The sequence below is a fragment of the Salvelinus alpinus genome, chromosome 6, assembly GCF_045679555.1.
Source record: "Salvelinus alpinus chromosome 6, SLU_Salpinus.1, whole genome shotgun sequence".
Lineage (NCBI taxonomy): Eukaryota > Metazoa > Chordata > Actinopteri > Salmoniformes > Salmonidae > Salvelinus > Salvelinus alpinus.
Genome location: NC_092091.1, coordinates 58,474,133 through 58,497,876, shown reverse-complemented (window position 1 = coordinate 58,497,876; position 23,744 = coordinate 58,474,133). Strand labels below are relative to the sequence as shown.

The 23,744-nt window shown below is 41.1% G+C and overlaps 1 protein-coding gene across 1 annotated transcript; it reads right to left on the bottom strand.

The window, feature by feature from the left end:
- Positions 1 to 11,305: 11,305 nt before the first annotated feature.
- Positions 11,306 to 18,124, bottom strand: LOC139578982 (uncharacterized). The gene is made up of 2 exons (XM_071407148.1): positions 17,989 to 18,124; positions 11,306 to 16,620 (listed from the first exon to the last, which is right to left on the bottom strand). Exon 2 carries the CDS (start codon positions 16,604 to 16,606, stop codon positions 15,566 to 15,568), a length of 1,041 nt encoding a protein of 346 aa, XP_071263249.1. The 5' UTR covers positions 16,607 to 16,620; positions 17,989 to 18,124; the 3' UTR covers positions 11,306 to 15,565.
- Positions 18,125 to 23,744: the final 5,620 nt, after the last annotated feature.

Genomic DNA, 23,744 nt, shown 5'->3' with positions numbered 1-23,744 from the left:
GAGGACGAACCTCGTCTCCTCATGTTGTAGTCCTTCACATTTTTTTGATGCTACTACTGACAGTGGAAAGCCTTTTGGACAGGCAGTTGGCAATACCTTGACCATCTATTGACAACAGATAATACAGACAACAAAATATGTTGAAGGTAATCCAATCTATACAGTCAAACATTCAAAAATGACAAAAGATGCTATTCAATTGCTCTATTGCCATCCAACAATAGACCATTAGCAACAGAAACAAGTTCAGAAACAGCAAAATAATGTAAAGTATTATTGTGTTAACCCACACAGAAATATCATAGAACTGAAAAGCCATGACTTGTTCCTATTGTTGAATATATATGTTACCTGCATATTTTCTCATCAGGCCATAGAGGAACCTCCGTTCTAGCACCAGACTGAAGGTTCCATCCAGACTGGTTTTCAATCTGTTACTCTGCAGTCTGTGGAGTGCAGTCTGGAAGCGACTGCTGGTGGGGGACCATCGATGGAGGATTCTGTTCTTCCTTCCATAGTCTTTAGTTCTAAAGGTTCTAAACACTTTGACCAGGGAGATCAATGATATTCATTGATCTAACAATTGTATTGTTAAAAACAAATTGAGGATGTACCTCTCGATCTGCACAAGCTGACCAAAAGCTGTTCCATCTCCACTTTCCTGCTGTGCTCTGAAGAAAATGGATTAGACAGGGCATACAATAATGCATGCCAAAAAATAACAACTTGGTTTAGTAAATTTGAAATTAATTGCATACATTGCTGTTGTATGTTGCTGGAGCACTGCAACATATCAGCACAGAGTAGGTTTTTTCCTCTCAAGGATGACACTGACATTCCTGCCACAATCCCTAATGGTGTCCAGTGTTGTTCCTAAAACATTACAACAGTGACAGATGTGACAACAAATTGTAATCAATACTGAAATTCTATGCTTAGAGAACTGATACAATGGTGTACCTATTAGAATTTCTGCCATTTCCCTTTCTGCCTCTGTTGCAACTTCTGTTGCACAAGAAAGCCTCTATGGGAGAGAGTCTACTAAAACAAAAAAACAGGAAATGTCAGGAACATCACTAGAGTCAACCAGAATCAAGTAAATTAATAACGATTCCAAGAGTACTAAGGTTGCCTCTGGCGCATCTTTTTCCAATGGTGGAGAAAGGCATCAGTCAGGAGGTCAATACGATGGGACGCCGTCATCTCTTTGGTGGCCTTCCCAAAGTGCCTCAGATATGACCACAGCGTCTCCATCTGCTCCCCATCTGCCAGTCCAGTACCTTCGACATGTCTTGATTTTTTCATGTAATGTCAGACATGAAGATGAGTTTGTTGTTCTTGCCTCTCATCCTCTCCTTCATCTCTCACAGCAGGTACACTGCATTTGACAAACTACAGAGGACATACATCATTATTTGCATACTAAATGAACCAAACACTGCAAGAAATACTTAAATTGAAAATGAATAACTCATTATTACTGCATCCCATCTTTCACAGTATTTCATGTTCAAGAAGCAGAGGTGTGGACTCCAGTCACAAATATGATGACTTGCAACTCGACTTTGAATTTAACACCAATGACTCGTGACTTGACTTGGACTTGAGCCTTATGACTCGACCTGACTTGATGCCATCCCCAAGCCCAAATGTGAAAAATTATGGTATTAAAAAAATTGTACAGCGCATCAACTCTTCATTTCACGGATTACAGTTTGAATCGGCCAGCAGCCAATCAAATTGTCCCAGCTGAGAAGAAGTTGTGCGTGGCAGTGCAGAGGAACGTCGGCGGGTGAATTCAGATGGAGCCCTTGGAAAGATGATACCCCAAATTATTATTTTCGGGTATATAAAGACGAAGCTGTATCAACAAAAAACTGATTGCAACTTGCAAAAGATGCGGGAAGAAAATTACAGACGGAGGCGCAACAATTTCCGACTTTGTTCGACATTTGAAGCTGCACAAAGAACGGTAAGTCGTGGCTAATATAGCCGGCAGCTATATATTTTATAACTTGACTAGTGTATCATATAGGCTAGCGTAACATTAAATCATTGAGCCGCCACACAGTCAGTCAGTGCTGGAACGTGATCATTGCACCCAAGATTGAGCAACAACTGGCTAGGCAGTTGGTAGCCTAAATCCTGCCTGATGTTACTGCTAAAACCATTGACATACGTTAGCCTACTGTAACCACACAGAGAGAGAGAGTGAGTGAGTGAGTGAGTGAGTGAGTGAGTGAGTGAGTGAGTGAGTGAGTGAGTGAGTGAGTGAGTGAGTGAGTGAGTGAGTGTGTGTGTGTGTGTGTGTGTGTGTGTGTGTGTGTGTGTGTGTGTGTGTGTGTGTGTGTGTGTGTGTGTGTGTGTGTGTGTTAAGGTTGGGCGATTGTGTACAAGCCTACATCGCCCGATTGCGCCCCATAGCGATCCTCGATAGTTGATCACTATTGGGGGGGGGGGGGGTCTTTCTCATGGCTACCCATGTATTTCCATGGAAATATAACGTTTATTTGGAAAGTAATAAATATATAGATATTTTTAAAAGCATTCATGATTTGCGTAAATGTAATATACTAACTATCACTCTTGTTAAAAATATGAAATGGTATTACATTTGGTGAAGAGCACATTATGACTTGTTTAGGACTCGAAACTCAAAGTTTAGGACTTGAGACTTGACTTGATTCTTGACGTTCTTGACTTGGGACTTGACTTGGGACTTGAGTGCGAAGACTTGAGACTTACTTGTGACTTGTAAAACAATGACTTGGTCCCACCTCTGTCAAGAAGTGAAGCGGGTGCTCATTCTTGCAGGAAATCCCCAACACGTCTGTCTCGTCCAATTTAGGCGTTATGGGTTTGGACCTGATTGCCCGTTTGAAATCCCAGGCAACTCTACACATTTTTTTAAATATCAAGTACAGTATATGTATAACGTACTGAGCTGTTGCCTGAAGCAGATCACACAGGTGTGCCAGGTTCAGTGCCTAAATGGATGTTGCATGCATAATATTACATTCAACATAGACAAAACCAGCATGCCGTCTCCAACCTTAAGACCAATGAGTCAAACAGATGAAGTGGAGGGACAACTGCATCATTTAAATATGAATTAGTGGCAAGGTTTGATATCATGAGTTCAAATAATTGTGCATAAGATCTCCTTTAAATGCAGTGCATATGACATTCAGGCATAATGTTATCACTTATCAGCTTGGTTTGAAAAGTACTTTTCCTCATGTTTTGGTGGCTCATAACTTGATCCAGACTACTTTTCCCAAGGCAAACCAAACAAAATATATCCGCTGCTACCACCACTCTTCCAATGTCCTGTAAAGAGATGTAAAATATACTTTATACTAGAATCAGAATATAAAAGTTATTACTTTGTGTCCTATGAGGAAAATTGAATGAGAGGCATATGGCCCTCAGTGAAACACCACTCTCAAGCTGCAGTCTGGTTATCTGCTTGAGTAGTGAAAAGACAACTGCAGTCTGAGGCTGGCGAGGTGTGCAAGGCCAGAGCATGTTACCTGGCCAATGACACTGCTTCCGGCTCATGTACCTGACCAATGACTGCTTCCGGCTCACACTGGCAGAGCTCTACTCGCACATCATGCACTCGGCCTGAAAGTGTGTCAACAACGTAGAAAATTTTGCATTTCACATCACAAAGATAATCAACAAGCTTAAGAAGTTTTTCTGGATGCATTATAATAAGCCTTGTCCCAGCCTTGTCCCAGCCATAACAGCCCATAAGACAGAAGCCAATTTCCTGTTACAGTAGCGTGAAGCAATTGCATACACAAGTATACCACCTGGACAGGAAGCTAGTCTATCACAATGCCTTACCCCGAATCCATCTGCTTAATGCAGAGTTTCAAGCACAGATGCATTTTGTCGCACTTTTTAGAATCTTTGGGATGAATAAACTGGGGATCGAACTCAACCTTCCAGTAGAGATCACGTTGAAAGGTTTTTGTTTACTGTAAGATATTACTAACAAATGCTTTATTACTTCATCAAATACCCTCAGAAGTCTACTGTGCAGTGAGCACTTATGGCCATCTCTCCGCCTACAGTGCCATTTGAAAGCAATTGGAAAACTCCTTTTAAATTGCCGTATTGAGAGTATTGGTTAAGAGTTTGGGCTTGGTTTCAATGATTTAGTCATGGCTAAAAAGCTTGACCTGGTGAAAATAAGTAAGTTGTGGGTGGAAATATGTATCAGAGAGACAGATAGACAGAGAGAGAGAGAGACACCACACAGTCAGAGCAAAATATTGTCTCAGCCCCACCATATCATCTCTGGCTCGATCCCACACATGGAGCAGATTGATTTGACTGGGGAGGCCATGTTCTCCACATGGATGTTGTGCAGCTGCTCCCTCATTTCTTTCCATACAGCCACAAGCTTCAACAGGAAGAGGAACATAACCAAACATTTACTGACTCACACAGGAGAGAAACCATTTAGCTGTGATGTCTGAGGGAAAAGCTTCTGACTCGAGGAGCCTTACGCATGTGCAGACATACAGGTACTGGAGAGAAACCATTTAGCTGTGATGTCTGAGGGAAAAGCTTCTGACTCGAGGAGCCTTACGCATATGCAGACATATAGGTACTGGAGAGAAACCATTTAGCTGTGGTGTCTGAAGGAAAAGCTTCTGACTCAAGGAGCCTTACGCATGTGCAGACATATAGGTACTGGAGAGAAACCATTTAGCTGTAGTGACTGCAGGATATTTTTCAGACACAAATTGAACCTTGAGAGTCATATATTGAACATCCAGAAATAAAGAAAACAGGAGGAATTCGAAAAAAACGAAAGAAAATGATGACAGATCTTCTGTCAGGAGATCGGCATAACAAGGCAGGAAAAGGACAAAGGCCAAAGCAACTCTGGATCATTCATGTTTTATATTTCAGATAAATATATGTGTGATTAATTTATGTTTGTAAAACATTCCATGTAAATAAGGTTTGATTTTATGTAATGATCAAACAGTACGGTCACACGTAACAGGTGAACCCAAGAGCAGACTCAGACGAGGAGATTGGGATGAGGTAACCAAGGTATTTATTGAAACACAGGGGGAAGATTGAGTGCAGGCGTGGGGAAGCTCAGGCGAGTTGCAGGAAACCAGGTGCGGAGGCTGAGGTTGGAGCGAGAGGTATTGGGACATGGTAAGCAGGTCCGGAGGGGAATCCAAGGGAGCCGTAGAGTGGGGGGATCCAAGACAGAGTAGCAGGACTGACGAGACTTCAGACTGGAGACAGCGACCAGAGTCAGAGCGGGCAGAACTGTAGCGGAGAGGAAAACAGCTTCAGGCAAGGGAAAACAGGGGAAACAGGCACAACAGGACAACAGCATCTAAACAGCTAGAAACATAGACTGACTGAGCAGAGATTACAATCTGGCTGGTTAGGGGTAGATTACAATAGGGCTGAGTATTTGTAGAGGTCTTGATTATGGAACAGATTGCAGCTGGTGAGGATCTGCTCTGACTCCAGCACACCTGTCTCCGCCAACACACACACACACACACACACACACACACACACACACACACACACACACACACACACACACACACACACACACACACACACACACACACACACACACACACACACACACACACACAGACAGAGAGAGAGGGAAAGAGCACTGAGGGAGTGGCGGCAGGTCAAGGAGACACTGGATGAGCTGTAGAGGGCGTGGCAGGAGCAGATGTAATAAGCACAGAGTATTGTAGGAAAACAAAATCCTACACTTTGACGAAACTCACACGGCTGTTGTTCAAAGTATGTTGATGTTTTCATGTTATTTGAAACAAGAATTCCTGTTCGCTTGCATGTCTCTCAGGGCTGTGAGAGAAGGGTGAGAGTGATCTTACTGATACATTAAACATTTTGTAATTTCCAGAAAAAAAATAACAAATAATTAACCAATCATTGATTCAAGTTCCTGAATAGAAACAGCTGTGGTAGTGCTGGGCTAAAACAAAAAATGTGCACTCTCTGGTGGTCCCGGAGGGAAGATGGGTCAAGGGGAAGGGATCCTGAGAGGAGTTGTGTGAGAAGTAGATCTGTACCAGTACAGAGGGATAAACCAACAAGTAATATATGTTTCAGTAAGATTGTATTATTGCCATTTATAGCAATGGTTATCAACTGTACTGCAGGGATGGAATGTAATTTGCAGAAAATAGAGGTTGTGGTGGCAGCTGCAGAGAGGTATTTGGGTGTGCGAGATTTGACATCAGAAGAGTTACAGGGTGTGTTAAGTGGTGGTGTCCCATCCTTTCAGGCTCTTGGCCTGAAGTTGGACTAAATAGATTGAAATAGTGGAGTATGGTATTTATTGATGATATATTTTTATTTTATTTGTGAGTTTAGTGTAGGTAAATTTTATTTCTATTTGTTAGATTTTTTATTTATTTTTTAAGAAAATTATAAGGGATTTATACTTCCGTCTAGTAGGTGGTGGTAATGCAACATTTATTGGATGCCAACCGTTAAACCTCATCAAAGAAGAAGAAGGGTCCCCCGGGAATGGATTGAGTAACACTGTTCTGTTATGTTCTCTAGATTCTACAGTCCTGATGGATTTGATAATGATGGACTCTCTCCAGCCAATGCTAACACCAACTCAATGCTTTGAAATCCAAGTGCAAGTGCAATTGCATACTTTGGGGCAAGTTTGGAGAATCGACACAAAGGTCTTTTCCCATTTAGAAAAAAATGTCTGTCCTCCACCCTCTCTCCTCAGACCTCTTTCCTCCGTGACCTGGAAACTGATAAGTGGTCAAGGAGATGTCATTTGTAGGTGAAAGGAAGAGTATCCTCCCCTCCTCTATCCACCTTTCTTCAAGGAGAGTTTCAATTTCAATGATTTTACTGAGTTACAGTTCATATAAGGACCTACTGCCAAATTCTCTAAATTGACGTTGGAGGCAGCTTATGACAGAGAAATTAACATTCAATTCTCTCGCAACAGTTCTGGTGAACATTCCTCAACATGTCATTTGCCGCTCCCTCAAAACTTGAGATATCTGTGGCATTGTGTTACATGACAAAACTGTACACGGTGGTGTAAAGTACTTAAGTAAAAATTCTTTAGAGTACTACTTAAGTTGTTGTTTGGGGTATCTGTACTTTACTTTACTATTCATATTTTTGCCAACTTTTATTTCACTACATTCCGAAAGAAAATTATGTTTTTTTTACTCCATACATTTTCCCTGACACCCAAATGTACCGTTACATTTTGACAGGAAAATACTCAGTTCACACACTTATCAAGAGAACATCCCTGGTCATCTCTACTGCCTCTGATCTGGCAGACTCACTAAACACAAATGCTTAATTTCTAAATTATGTCTGAGTGTTGTAGCCCTGCTATCCGTCAATAAAAAAACTAGAAAATTGTGCCGTCTGGTTTGCTTAATAGAAGGAATTTGAAAGGATTTATACTTTTACATTAGATTCTTAAGTACATTTTAGCAATTCCATTTACTTTTGATACTTAAGTATATTTAAAACCAAATATTTTTTTACTTTTACTCAAGTAGTATTTTACTAGGTGACATTTACTTTTACTTGAGTCATTTTCTATTAAGGTATCTTTAAGTATGACAATTTAGTACTTTTTACACCTCTGACTGTACATTTAGAGTGGCCTTTAATTGTCCCCAGCACAAGGTGCACCTGTGTAATGATCATGCTGTTTAATCAGCTTTTTGACATGCCACACCTGTCAAGTGGATGGATTATCTTGGCAAAGGAGAAATGCTCACTAACAGGGATGTAAACAAATGTGTGCACAACATTGGAGAGAAATAAGCTTTTTGTGCGGACGGAACATTTCAGGGATCTTTAATTTCACATCATGAAACATGGGAACAACACTTTACATGTTGCGTTTATAATTTTGTTCAGTATATACTGTATATTTTGATACATAAAAGAGTACTAAAAGTTCAAATTAAATAGCTAAATGATCCTTGGTATGACGATCTTAAAATAATTCCATGTGTTAGCTTAGTAGAAACCCAGCCTTAGACTTGAGTTAAAGTTACTGAAGTAAAATGGATCTTGGTCAGCTAGCAACTTACGTGAGTCGAGCAAACACAAATGCCTATTATACATTTTTATGTATAATTTTGATCATGAGATTATGCGTACGATGCCTCTGTCTATATGCCCTTGGCCAGGTGGGAAACGTCTTAAGACTATCCAGTCTGCTCCAGGAGATCATCCAGGTCCAGATTACGGATGATACTGATCAACCCCTTACTGATGCGATAGGTGTGCTGGGGGTCAAAAGCACCTCTGTGATGATCATGTTGGGTCACGTAGATTTTGTCCAACACCAGGTCTGACTGCATGCTGATAATGATCCGGTCTATGTTGCTGTCGTCATTGTGTCCTGTGAAGTTTTTGCGGACATCACGCGGTAGGTTCTCAGACCCTGGAGCATGCAGATTGCCCACTTCGTAGTATGGTAAGCCCTGGTCTGGTAGCAGTTGGTTACATTGGCCATCATGCTCCTCTATGTTGTCGAAGAAGCGGTGGAAGCCGAACGCCTTCTTCTTAGGGTTGCGAACTGTCACCATCTCGCTGTCGTTGTTGAATGTGACATATTCATGGGAGAACCAGTGAAGGAGATGAAGCCCGTGTCTGGGTAGGGGTCTACCAAAGCCAGATGATTGGAGGTGATCGATTTCGTTCAGTGTCTCCATGGTTAGTATGTTCTCTAGAAAGGAGGGAGGGCAAGGTAGAAAAGGTGGAAAGATGGAGAGAGAGAAAGATAAAATAAGAGTGGGTTTGCTTGTCAAAAGTACGAGCTAAACATGTATTTAACGGTCTGTTCCAAGAGAAAGAGGACACACACTTTTCTGTCATTGTCTCTACGGAGTGGTCCTTGAGAAAATGGTTTGCATCCTCTTCTCAACACGACAGAAACACACACTAACTAGAGCAGGACTTCACCCTCATTGTATCTTTGCTGTTCTTCCTATCTACCCTTCCATGTAAATCTGAACAATAAAAGGGATATAACAAAGGTGTGGGCAATGGCAGGACAGTCAAGTTGCATCTGACTGTAAAACTAGAGGAGCAGTGTAATTTCTCGTGACCATGCATAGAGGCCAGGAGGGTACCGGCTTAGGTGTACACGCCGGAATGCAGCAGTCACACCGGGTCAGGGAATGGTGGGTACCCCAAGTCAGGTGGCTGAGACCCTAGCACGACAGGAGGCCTAGGGCCTCACAAGGCAGGGGACTCATAGCCAGCTAAGGCCACAAACTGCTGGAGACTTGGAGCCTAACTGGGCATGAGACATACAGTAGGGCCTAGGGCTAGAACAGGACACTACGGGATGTGTTTCAAGTTTTAATGTCACACGCACAAGTACAGTGAAATACCTTGCTAACTTTCTTCAAATCGAACGAGGGACTGTGGACCTATGGAACAGGTAGCCTAGTAACTGGACAGAAGACAATCCGATAGGGTGAGATGTTTTTCATTATCGATGGCAGATCAGTATTGGGGTTATGGTCATCTGAGGCTAGATCTGTAGGTAATGTGAATGTATCCCAATTGGGTTACTATTTATTAATACAAATATAATTTTAAATAAAAGTCCCAATACAAAATCCCCTCTCCCTGTCATATTTTAGCCATCATTAAACAGGTGATCACGTGATCAACCTTCTGAGCCTGAATTGTAATGTCCTCAAGAGGACCGCCAAGGAATTTGCATTTCAATACAGACTTCTCAGCTAGCACAAAACGTTCTAAGAACCATAGAGCGTGGTGAGAGTGTTGTTGTCCAATGGTTATTTTGCAAACATCCTTCCCTGGGAATGTTGAAGGATAGTTGCTTGGCTTTGGTACATTCTCAGCACATTTAAGGAACTTAATAAAAAAAGCTGGGTAGGTGTACTTGTAAAACAATTTGAAAACATTTAGGCCTACATTGTTGTCTTCAATCAGTCAAGCCTCATTGCAAGATATCATCTTTGAGCAAACCTTGAACGTCTTGTCCAACTAGTCTAATAAAACAACCAAGACTTTCTGTAACCAACCAGCTTATGTCCATCATTTTCCAGAAGACAGGTTTACTATTCTACATTGATGCCAAAGAAATAATTCAAATTGACAACTTACCTATTTTTGAATGAAGTACATTCAATGTTCGTGAACTGGTAATATGCTAGACTGCTATGGAGTTACAATTGTATAGCAATAGATTCACTTTTAGCCTGCCGAGTTGTTTATATGCAGAATGTAGACGTGTCCTAACCACTCCCCAAAGTTCCATGGGCAAAAAGCCAAGGGTATTTAACACTATAATCTCCTAATATTATTTGGTAAAAATGTTTTTGTTTGTTGCCAACTCTCAACTAAAATCACAGTTTATCAGTATGCTTAGTAACACAATATACAAACTCCAATTTGTTAATTGGATCTGAAAATAATTTCAATACATGAATTGAAATGGCTTGCGTTCAACTGTCCAGAATTAAATTCAAGCCGGTAATCACAATACATTTCATAGAATGCTGAAAACGATGAGCAGCATGCCACCCTTTTCAAATCTTGTAATTGTTTTAAAGCAACCACACTGTTTGGTTTGTATTTTTCATGAATCCCCCCTGGAGAGAGTACCGGTACATTAATATATACACATTAATTTAGAATCAACTCACTATTTAAGACATGAGTCATACTTTCAATGCCACATATTCTTTAGATTCAGAGATGTCTCTGACGTAAGAGATACATGGAATACTGAAAGCCAACCTTTGATTCAATCATTTTAATTCTTGTGCCATTTCCATGTCACACAGTCACAAAACTTAACCATAAAGAGGACAAACTGTACTCACAGGTTCTTCGTTGTCACACGGACACATGAGAGAATCAATGCCTCAGGGCACGTAATGCAAACAACTTATTTTGCATTGCCTGCCCTGAATCATTCATTGTTTCATGTGTCAGTGTGACAACGAAGAACCTGTTTAGCAGAATAAGGCAACAGCGTAAAATCATGTTTAATTCCAGTACTATAAACAGCATTTTATCAACACAGAAGTTATACAGTGTTATGCTTGAATGTTTTGTAGTTGAGCTACATCTAATGACAATGCTTTCCTTTCAAATTACACAACTGGATTGGTAACTATGGGCGTTCACATAACGCCTCCTGCAACACCCAAATTTGCAAAGCTGCTGGTTATAAGTGCAATTGTCACGTTCGTCGTAATGTGGAAGAGAGGAGGACCAAGGCGCAGCGTGATGTGAATTCATTCTTCTATTTATTAACGAAGAACACTGGAAAAACGTATAAAACAACAAAACGAACGTGACGCTATAGAACAACAAGTGCAGACACAAGCAACTAACATAGACAATAACCCACAACCCACAATACAAAACAGGCTACCTAAATATGGTTCCCAATCAGAGACAACGCAAAACACCTGTCTCTGATTGAGAACCATATCAAGCCAAACACATAGAAATAGACAAACCAGACATACAACATAGAATGCCCACTCAGATCACACCCTGACCAAACAAAACATAAAACATACAAAGCAAACTATGGTCAGGGAGTGACAGTACCCCCCCCCCTCAAGGTGCGGACTCCGGCCGCAAACCTAAACCTATAGGGGAGGGTCTGGGTGGGCATCTGTCCGCGGTGGCGGCTCCGGCGCGGGACGTGGACCCCACTTCACCATAGTCATAACCCGCTTTGGTGGACCCTCTGGAGCGGGGACCCTTGCAGCGGGTCCCGGACTGAAGACCATCCTATAGGGTGCGACTGGACGGAGGGGCAGCTCCGGACTGAGGGGCAGCTCCTGACTGAGGAGCTGCCCCTCAAATATAATTTCCTAAATATATTTTGATACATAAAAATGAAATAGCTAAATGATCCTTGGTATGACCATCTTAAAATAATTCCGTATGTTAGCTTCGTAGAAACCCAGTCCCGGGCCCTTAGACTTTAGTTATAGTTACTGAAATAAAACAGATCTTGGTCAGCTAACAACTTACGTGAGTCTGGAAAACACAAAATTGCAGAGATAGAAAAGTTAGATAAATAGCAAGTTAGGTTCTCCATGTCCAGCACTGTTTGTGTGACTTACACCTGGGCCCTTAGACTTTAAGGGGTTTTAAGTTGAACATGTGCTCTTTAAGACAGAGTTTTAAAACTCAAAAGGCACCTAATTGGTGTAATGACCCAGGTTTCAGATAAATGGATCATTTATTTACTTTTGTAAAACATTATTCGATGTAAATAAGTTTGATTTAATTTGAATAACGATATAATGGTCAAACAGTACAGTATAGGCTGTTGTTCAAAGTGTGGTGTTTTTTTTTCATGTTAAAAAACAGAAATTCCCGGTCATTGGTTTTGGAATGTTTTGAGACAAATGTTATTGATACATTCAACATTTTGTACTAAACATTTTAAATAAAAAACAACTCATTAACTAATCAATTATTTTATTAGAAACATTAATCCCCCCCCCCACACACACACACACTTATGCCGTGTTCACGTGCTTGTCGGAACTGGGAAACTCAGACATTTCTGACTTGCTAATTGTTTGAATGCAGCACGCAGTGGCAACCCGTCATTCAGGGTAGGTGGGGCAGAGACCCACCTGTTTTGAGACCCACCCGTTTAGCTTTAAAAAAGTAACTGTTTTTGTGTGCCTGTTTTGCATGTTATTTTGGCATTGATACATGTCACATATCAGTTTGCAAACAATGTAAATAAAATATTTTTAAAATGTTAATAAAGCCGCATACAAAAATTGTCTCTTTTTTGCTTTCTTGAGCAAGGCTGTTCCAAAATGCAGGTGTTTCAGCCTAGCTTAGTGCATTCTGTGGTGGTGGGGCAGCCAGCGGAAAATACGAAGTGTAGGGGTTGGTAATGTTCTCTAGTTACGCCGTGATTGGCTCAGTGTTCTGTCACTCATGGGGACACTACATCACCGCAAAATCTACGGGGAGAGCTTGAAAATTCAAGCCCCTTCGGTGCTGCCATAGAGTTACATTATAGGTGCCCATCCAAGAAGGCTCAAGGTCATGGGCCACAGATAAAATGACGTCAAATCATGTTATCTCTACCATAGCTTTGATTGGACTGATCATGACAACATCATACTTTCAAAATCTTAGTAGCAAGCTAGCAGTCATCATGAATCAAGTCAATAATCGACTGGGAAATCCTTTTCAAATCCTTGTCATATAGAGAGAAATTATGAAGAGAAATTATAGATAAAATGTATCGATGCTTATCGGCCATTGGACATAAACATTACACAACAAGTTGGAATTAGAAAAATTCAAGAATAAGTGGTTTGGAAGGAATCAGTGTCTAACGGCAAAGCAATCACAAGCCTGCTATTCAGTGAAGTGGGTGTGTAGTCCAAGTCTCAGTTTAAGGGTTTCTTTTACAAGCTTAAAAGGATAAACATTCAACATTTGCCATGCTGTCAATCCATCATGATTTCTGCCGCATTCAAAACAACTGGAAACTCAGAACTGGGAAATGTCAGACTTCAGTAAGTTCAATACAACTGGGAAAATCAGCTCCTACTGGGAAAATACGTTTTGAACGGTCATTAAACTCGGAATTCCAAGTCGGGAACTTGGGCCTCTTTCGAGGGCTCCAACCTGAAGATCACTGGCGTAATGATTCAGCTTTGTTTTTTTCCCAGTTGTCTGAAAGCACCATACATCCAGAGAATGCCAGACTTTGATGTCAAAGTTTGATGACAACATTTCCCCACGAAGGACCACTGCGCCACCTTCCTGTTCCAGTGATCACAGTAGAACAGGGTGAGTCAAAAAATGTATTGTATGCTGCTGCATAAATTATGTAATATGACAGGGAGATATGTATCCTGCAGCTAAGAAAGTAATACTAAGTGTATGTTGTGTAGTAAGCTGTTCATAATTTAGCCTACTGTTCTGACTTGGTGGTGCACACGTATTGTAAGAGCTTTCATTGTCTGCTTATATGCCCTCTTTATTTATCCTAAGGTTCTGACTTGGTGTACAGGGAAAATACTGTAATAATGACCCATGTTCTGAATTCTGTCGCTGTACATTTCAAAAGTGCTGAACAAATACTTATTTTGACTACGTCCGTCCTAGCTCGCTCATTAATGTCTTAATCGAAATTACAGATTCCCTCTTATCCGCTTGTCGTCCCCTTATGCCATAGTTTGTACATCTTAATTGTCAGTAGAAACCACATTTGTTTAAGCGAGTCAGCCATATCAGCTATGTTTTTTTTAAAGGCAGTAAATGAGGCTGAATTAACTGTTTCGCTGCCAGACAAGGCTCCGCTGATAGCCAGGTGTAGCAGTGGTATTGTGTTGGGACTGCTGGTGAGACAGCTTTATGTCGGCCCAAACAGTTTGTGGTCACCGTTTTCACCGTTATAGTGCAATTAATGTATTGTTTAGTGTTGTGTGTAGTGGCTTTGCTGGCATGCATCTACAAAAACATTTTGTTGTTTGCACCACTAAGATTTACATGCTACAATGACCACTGGCAGCACGTGTATAACTACAGTTTCCTAGTTCCAACTCGTGTGGCAATAACTATTGCAGGTGTGAGGGCATTTTCTGTTGAACCTTACTAATGCTTGTGTACTAAAATATCCTTCTTTAATCCTAGGCATTGGGCTTGAGATAGTTAAAGAAACTAACTCATATAAGATAGAAAAGTGTGTGTGTATTAATACGAGGCCTTCTCTAACTGTTCTGTGTGTGTAGAATGACCTCATGATACCTGGGCGCTCAGCCAACAGCTGACAGAGATTAACTGGTTACTCTTAGCTTAGCTGAAGACAGGGCAAAGTGTATTATTCTGCACACCAGTGATAAAGCTATTGTTCTGTTTGGAGCCTTTTTCTGGGCAAAAGATTCATGTTTTGTGTGTGTGTGTGTGTGTCTGTGTGTGTTCTGCATGTGTGGCCAGTACGCCCATACATAGAGGAAGTATATCTGGAGTGACTTCCTGTCATTCTGGCCCCTGTTGTCCTCTCTCAGTTGCGACAGACCGAGACAACCTTTTCACCCAGTTTTCTCCCCTCACACACACATACACATACATAGGGTCACGTGTTTTGCAGATGCATGCATGGGGTAGCTTGACTATATAAATGCTCCTGTACTCTTTGTACAGGAGGCTCCCACTCCATTTCACCTGCGTGGGTGGTGCGACCAGCCTCCTTATTATAATACGTTTTTAATAAAAGTAATACCTTGATTGATTATTGATTTTGCCTCTCCTCATTATTAGTTAAAGGTAGAAATTCCACCACACAGGTGAAATGGTTGGGGAAAAATAACAAAAAATGTGTCAGGATGTGAAACATCTGAAAACAAGGCCCTTTATCTAAATAAAAACATTCACAATTTCCTACAATACACAATGTATGGGGAATATCGAAGACATGATGTCATACCCATGCCAAGTATACATTTGTGGGAAAACATTTGTGGGCCAGGTGGGAAACGTCTTAAGACTATCCAGTCTGCTCCAGGAGTTCATTCAGGTCCAGATTACGGATGATACTGATCAACCCCTTACTGATGCGATAGGTGTGCTGGGGGTCAAAAGCACCTCTGTGATGATCATGTTGGGTCACGTAGATTCTGCCCAACACACGGTCTGACTGTATGCTGATAATGATCCGGTCTATGTTGCTGTCGTCATTGTGTCCTATGTAGTTTTTGCGGACATAACGCGGTAGGTTCCTAGACCCAGGGGCATTCAGATTGCCCACTTCGTAGTATGGTAAGCCCTGGTCTGGTAGCAGTTGGTTACGCTGGCCATCATGCTCCTCTATCTTGTCCAAGAAGCGGTGGAAGCCAAACACGTTCTTCTCAGGGTTGCACACTGTCAACATTTCACCCTTTTTGTTGAATTTGACGTAGTCGTGGGCGAACCAGTGAAGGAGATAAAGGCCGTGTCTAGGTCGGGGTGTACCAAAGCCAGATGACTGGAGGTGTCTCATTTCGTTAAGTGTGTCCATGGAGGAAGGACAAGGAAGTGAGTATCCAGTCTGCTCCAGGAGATCATCCAGGTCCAGATTACGGATGATACTGATCAACCCCTTACTGATGCGATAGGTGCGCTGGGGGTCAAAAGCACCTCTGTGATGATCATGTTGGGTCACGTAGATTCTGTCCAACACACGGTCTGACTGGAGGCTGATGATGATCCGGTCTATGTTGCTGTCATCATTGTTTTCTGTGTGGTTTTGGATGACAGAATCAGGCAGGTTCTCAGACCCTGCAGCATTCAGATTTCCCACTTCGTAGTATGGTAAGTCCTGTTCTGGTAGCAGTTGGTTACATTGGCCATCATGCTCCTCTATGTTGTCGAAGAAGCGGTGGAAGCCAAACGCCTTCTTCTTAGGGTTGCGCACTGTCACCATCTCGCTGTCGTTGTTGAATGTGACATAGTCGTTGGAGAACCAGTGAAGGAGTTGAAGGCCGTGTCTAGGCCGGGGTCTACCAAAGCCAGATGATTGGAGGTGATCAATTTCGTTCAGTGTCTCCATGGTTATGATTTACTCTAGAAAAGAGGGAGGGCAAGGTAGAAAAGGTGGAAAGATGGAGAGAGAATAAGAGTGGGTTTGATTGTCAAATAGTACGAGCAAAACATTTATTTAACTGTTCTAAGTGAAAGAGGACACGCACTTTTCTGTCATTGTCTCTACGGAGTGGTCCTTGAGAAAATGGTTTGCATCCTCTTCTCAACACGACAGAAACACACACTAACTAGAGGTGGACTTCACCCTCATTGTATCTTTGCTGTTCTGCCTATGTGCCCTTCCATGTAAATCTGAACAATAAAAGAGATATAATCAAAGGTGTCTGCAAAGGCAGGACAGTCAAGTTGCATCTGACTGTAAAACTAGAGGAGTAGTATAATTTCTCGTGACCATTCATAGAGGCCAGGAGGGTACCGGCTTAGGTGTACACGCCTGAAGGCAGCAGGCCCACCAGTTCAGGAAATGGTGGGTACCCCATTTCCTGAGACCCTAGCAGACTCACAAGGCAGGGGACTCATAGCCAGCTAAGGCCACAAACTGCTGGAGACTTGGAGCCTAACTGAGCATGAGACATACAGTAGGGCCTAGGACTAGAACAGGACACTACGGGATGTGTTTCAAGTTTTAATGTCACACGCACAAGTACAGTGAAATACCTTGCTAACTTTCTTCAAATCGAACGAGGGACTGTGGACCTATGGAACAGGTAGCCTAGTAACTGGACAGAAGACAATCCGATAGGGTGAGATGTTTTTCATTATCGATGGCAGATCAGTATTGGGGTTATGGTCATCTGAGGCTAGATCTGTGGGTAATGTGAATGTATCCCAATTGGGTTACTATTTATTAATCCACATATAATCATAAATAAAAGTTCCAATACAAAATCCCCTCTCCCTGTCATATTTTAGCCATCATTAAACAGGTGATCACGTGATCAACCTTCTGAGCCTGAATTGTAATGTCCTCAAGAGGAATTTGCATTTCAATACAGGCTTCTCAGCTAGCATAAGACATTCTAAGAACCATAAAGCGTGGTGAGTGTTGTTGTCCAATGGTTATTATGCAAACATCCTTCCCTGGGAATGTTGAAGCATAGTAGTTTGGCTTTGGTACATTCTCAGCACATTTAAGGAACTTAATAAAAAAGCTGGTACGGCGTGCTTGTAAAACAATTCGAAAACATTTAGGCCTACATTGTTGTCTTAAATCAGTCAAGCCTCAATGCAAGATATCATCTTTGAGCAAACCTTGAACGTCTTGTCCAACTAGTCTAATAAAACAACCAAGACTTTCTGTAACCAACCAGCTTATGTCCATCATTATCCAGAAGACAGGTTTACAATTGTACATTGATGCCAAAGAAATAATTCAAATTGACAACTTACCTATTACAAATCAAGTATATTCAATGTTCGTGAAGATGTAATATGCTAGGCTGCTATGGAGTTACAATTGTATAGCAATAGTTTCACTCTTAGCCTGCCGAGTTGTTTATGTGCAGAATGTAGACGTGTCCTAACCACTCCCCAAAGTTCCATGGGCAAAAAGCCAAGGCTATTTAACACTATAATCTCCTAATATTATTTGGTAAAAATGTTTTTGTTTGTTGCCAACTCTCAACTAAAATCACAGTTTATCAGTATGCTTAGTAACACAATATACAAACTCCAATTTGTTAATTGGATCTGAAAATAATTTCAATACATGAATTGAAATGGCTTGTGTTCAACTGTCCAGAATTAAATTCAAGCCGGTAATCACAATACATTTCATAGAATGCTGATAACGATGAGTAGCATGCCACCCTTTTCAAATCTTGTAATTATTTTAAAGCAACCACACTGTGTGGTTTGTATTTTTCATGAATCCCCTCTGGAGAGAGTACCGGTACGTTAATATATACACATTCATTTAGAATCAACTCACTATTTAAGACATGAGTCACTTAACCATAAAGAGGACAAACTGTACTAACAGGTTCTTCGTTGTCACACGGACACATGAGAGAATCAATGCCTCAGGGCACGTAATGCAAACAACTTATTTTGCATTGCCTGCCCTGAATCATTCATTGTTTCATGTGTCAGTGTGACAACGAAGAAGCTGTTTAGCAGAATAAGGCAACAGCGTAAAATCATGTTTAATTCCAGTACTATAAACAGCATTTTATCAACACAGAAGTTATACAGTGTTATGCTTGAATGTTTGTAGTTGAGCTACATCTGATGACAATGTTTTCCTTTCAAATTACACAACTGGATTGGTTACTATGGGCGTTCACATAACGCCTCCTGCCACCCATATTTGCAAAGCTGCTGGTTATAAGCGCAGTGTGTCTTTCTAAAACTTGTTTTGCAAAGAGGCGCTGAAGGGAAAGGTCTCAGATTAACTTGTATTCCAACATCAAAAAAATGTAGTCCTACATTCTGATGTGACATGTTGGGAAATTCTCTCTCCATTTCATGATGCGTCTTTCCACAGTAATCCTTTTTTAGTCCGAAAAATATAATATATTCTTCTATAAAATGTCCTGATGGATATTTTTTTAAAGGGGGTTGTAAAGTAAGAGTATGTCAGAGAAATTCTACAGGAAGAGAGACTGCAGATTCTTTCAAACAACAGTTTTGTCAATGCAGATTAAGATAGTTGACGTTGCCATCGTTGTCTGTTCCTTCCTGCATGTTTCCACACATCTGAATTCCTGTAGATGGTTATGTAACGTCCTGACCAGAGTTATTATGTGTTTTGCTTGTTTAGTGTTGGTCAGGACGTGAGCTGGGTGGGAATTCTATGTTGTGTGTCTAATTTGTTTGTTTCTGTGTCCAGCCTAATATGGTTCTCAATCAGAGGCAGCTGGTAATCATTGTCCCTGATTGAGAATCATATATAGGAGGCTTGTTTGGTGTTGGGATTTTGTGGGTGATTGTTTCCTGTCTCTGTGTTTGTGTTCTGCACCAGATAGGACTGTCTCGGCTTTCACGTTTGTTGTTTTTGTATTGTTGTAAGTGTTCACCGTTTATTGTCGTATTAAACATGTTGAACACTAACCACGCTGCATTTTGGTCCTCTCCTTCATCCCAGGAAGAAAGTCGTTACAGGTTAAAACAGTTTGTCACATACTGCAGTCGTATCCCAAAGGGCTCTTATCTGTACACCCAGACTTATGACTAAGTCACACGACAAGCTTGTATCAGTAAAAATACTAACATAATAGACAATTCTCGAAGTAAAAACAGCATAGTATGTCTAATTAAACAGTGCAGTATGTAATTCATATTTCATTTCCACTCCAAGTATTATTTAAACAATGATGTTAACTGGCCAACGACATCTTTTTTGGTGTTTTTTCTCTCTCAGATTAATCAAGTGCATCAATCAACAGGGCAATGTACAATCTAAACAATCTCAAATCAAATGACCAGACAAAACAGGACAGATAAATAGAGGAGGGAGGGGTTGGAAAGAGGATACAATCCCGATTTAGGGTAAGGAGAACATCAGAGGAAGAGCAGAGGGAGCAAGGGGGGGGCATAGACTGGGAGAAGATCAGAGAGGTAGGTGGATGCCAGGTTGTGGAGGGCTTTGAAGGTGAGAAGGAGGGTTAAAGTTAATACAGGATTGCACAGGGAGCCAGTGTAGATTGATAAGGATGGGTTTGATGTGTTCAGTTGAGCCGGTGTGGATTCTGGAGAGTTCAGCACCATTAGGAGTCTATTGATGAGTTTGGTGGGGATCTGGTGAGGAGAGTGTTACAGTATTTTAGTCGGGAAGTTACGACGGCATGGATGAGGGTTTCGGTGCTGGAGTGTGACAGTGAGAGGCGGAGCCTGGAGATATTGCGTAGATGGAAGAACGCTGTCCGGGTGCTGGTTTTCATGTGGGGTTCGAAAGAGAGGGAACTATCCAGGGAGACACCGAGGATTTTGACTTGTGTTTACAGAGGGACCGGGAAACCATCTGTGGTGATGCTTGGAGAGAATGTATTGGAGCAGAAGAGCATGACCACTGTCTTGTTGCTGTTCAGTTTGAGGAGTTTCATGCTCATCCAGCTCTGGATGTCGTGAAGACAGCTGACGAAGGAGGTGGGAGGGAGAGTGGGTTTGGTGGAGAGGTAGAGCTGGGAGTTATCAGCATAGCAGTGGAAGTGAACTTTGTGATGTTGCATTATCTCGCCCAGGGGTAGGAGGTATATGGATTCTTCTGACAGTAAGCATTCATGGATGAGGAAGCTTTTTACACATTAATGAGTGATTTACAGGAATGAGGTCCGTGGTTTGAATCATAAGTGGATTGTATTCAGAAATCTATTACTTAGAACTATGCGGTTCCCTACAAATCACTTATCAATCCATAATCATTCAGGAGCTGTGAGATGGATGCCTATGTAAGTAGTAATGACAGTGTATCTAGTCACACAACATCAAGCTGCCCTTCAAACCTTTATAACTAGCACACAGCAATAAATGCAGTATCAACATTGTTCTGAAACATGTTGCCTGGAGTTGTGCTGTTATCTAACAACCAATACCGCTAGACTGTAATTACATAGCACTTATATAGCAGTTCTTATGTAAGAACAAAGTGATGCCATGTTTCCTAATTAGTTTCCAAGTGAACAGTAAGAAAGCATTTTTATCCATCCAGCTGCTCTCACACCTGAATTGAGTGGCCAACGAATCACAAAGCCCTTGATAAAGCCTAATGCAATCAGTTGTATCTGATGTGCCTGAGATAGATTTCAAATAGACAGCAGATTTATTTTCTGAAGCGTCAATATCTTTCAGCACCAATATTATAGAGTCGCGTCTCTATAATCACCATTGGAGCACTGCAATAATGTCACACAATCTTCAGAGCTAATACAATGTCACACAATCTTCAGAGCTAATATAATGTAACACAATCTTCAGAGCTAATATAATGTCACACAATCTTCAGAGCTAATATAATGTCACACATTCAGAGCTAATCACCAATATATACTTATTAGCCTTCACTTTAAATTAGAAACGGCAATACATACAAAGGTCATAGGTTTAGGGAGACGTGCCCAGGGAGAAGGAGAGCTGATCCTGGCAGGAGGTCATACTTTTGCAATACTTATGGTTCAGCTACCAGGCTGCCATTACTGGAAATTTGGTCTAAGTCACCTTCACCTATCTTGTCCTCTCAAGGCACTCCAACCTTAACAAATAATGGGAATCTTCTAGCCACAGAGGAACACTGTCAATTTATAGGTAAAACCCCATCAACCAATAACGAGACGCACCTGGGCGCAATCACAGTTAGGTGACGCATGTCAAACCAATAAAACAGTCGACTTGGGTATTCCATAATGTTCAATTAGAGAACAATTTAAAAGTGAATTGTTTATTTCAAATGTACTCGTCATTACATAAAGCAATTTGTTTTCCAACATATTTAGAAAGAGGTTAAGCTACGCTTGTCTTGTACCACCGCATCAGTACAATAAACCGGAGATTCGTGCCAGATTTTAAACGTTTTTGTGTGCTATTTTGGGGGGCTGCACTGCTAAAAGCAACGTCTCCTACAGAGCGGAGCCTGGTGCAAGGGATGATGAGGAGGCCACTGTTAGAGTGCAGTGAGCTGGTGGGAATGTAGGGATGCAGAAGGTCAGTAATGTATGAGGGCGCAAGTCCATTGAGTGCTTTGTAGGTGAGCATGAGCAGTTTGAAGGTGATCCTGTTCAAGTAAGTCAATAGCACACGACAATTTCACCACGACTGTTATAGTTGACTTCAGTATACAATATTGTCTTCTCAGGTGACCAGACAAGCCTCGTTGACAGGTGGGGGAGTTTAGGTGAGATGGAGAGGAGGACATTCCAGAAGATGACTGAGGTGCTCAGGGATTCAAGAGATAAAGGATAGATGACTGAAGACGTTATGGCAAGAAGTGTTGATGACCACATACAGTCTTTTAAAGCCCAGGTCAGAGTAGGATGACAGCCTAGCACTATATTTTAGCCCACACTTTTTAGGCATTAATTTGTAGTTTGTAAGTGTTTCATAGGACTGACTATTTCTCAGGCCCAGATCGTAGAATATGCATATAATTTACAGATTAGGATAGAAAACACTCCAAAGTTTCCAAAACTGTCAAAATATTGTCTGTGAGTATAACAAAACTGATTCTGCAGGCGAAAACTTGAGGAAATCCAACCCGGAAGTGTTTTTTTATTTTTTTTATCCCTGTTCTGTTGCCTGCCTCTCCTCCATTTAAAAGCATATCAACCAGATTCCTTTTCCAATGGCTTCCTCAGGCTGTGACCAGGCTTTAGACATAGTTTCAGGCTTTTATTTTGAAAAATTAGCGAGATTTTTCAAAACGAGTCAGGTGTCCTTTGATTAGTTCCTGCGCGCGAGAGGGGTAGCTCGACATTTTCTTTCTCTCTTTTATTGAGTAGGTTACAGTCCGGTTGAAATATTATCGATTATGTATGTTAAAAACAACCTGAGGATTGATTATAAAAAACGTTTGACATGTTTCTACGAACATTACGGATACTTTTTGGAATTTGTCTGCCTTTCAGGAACGGAATGAGGCTGTGGTTTTCTGAACTTAACGCGCAAACCAAATGGCGTTTTTTTGTTATAAAACTAATATTTATCGAACAAAAATAACATTTATTGTGTAACTGGGAGTCTCGTGAGTGCAAACATCCGAAGATTATCAAAGGTAAGCGATTAATTGTATTGCTTTTCTGACTTTCGTGATCAAGCTAATATAAGGCTAACTGTTCTAGCATTGACTGATACACTCACAAACGCTTGGATTGCTTTCGCTGTAAAGCATATTTTCAAAATCTGACACGATAGGTGGATTAACAACAACCTAAGCTGTGTTTTGGTATATTTCACTTGTGATTCCATGATTATAAATATTTTTAGGATTATTTTTGAATTTGGCGCTCTGCAATTCAGTGGTTGTTTAGGAAAATGATCCCGGTAACGGGATCTTAGCGCCAAGAAGTTAACAACTGTATGTGTCGTGGTAATTTCCTGTATTACTCAATGATGAGAGAGCAAACCACACACAAGTCAGAGTTATATTATAAAGTCCATCTTTAATTATATATGAGCTTCACCATAGCCCTTTTTGACTCTCAGATCAATTCAGT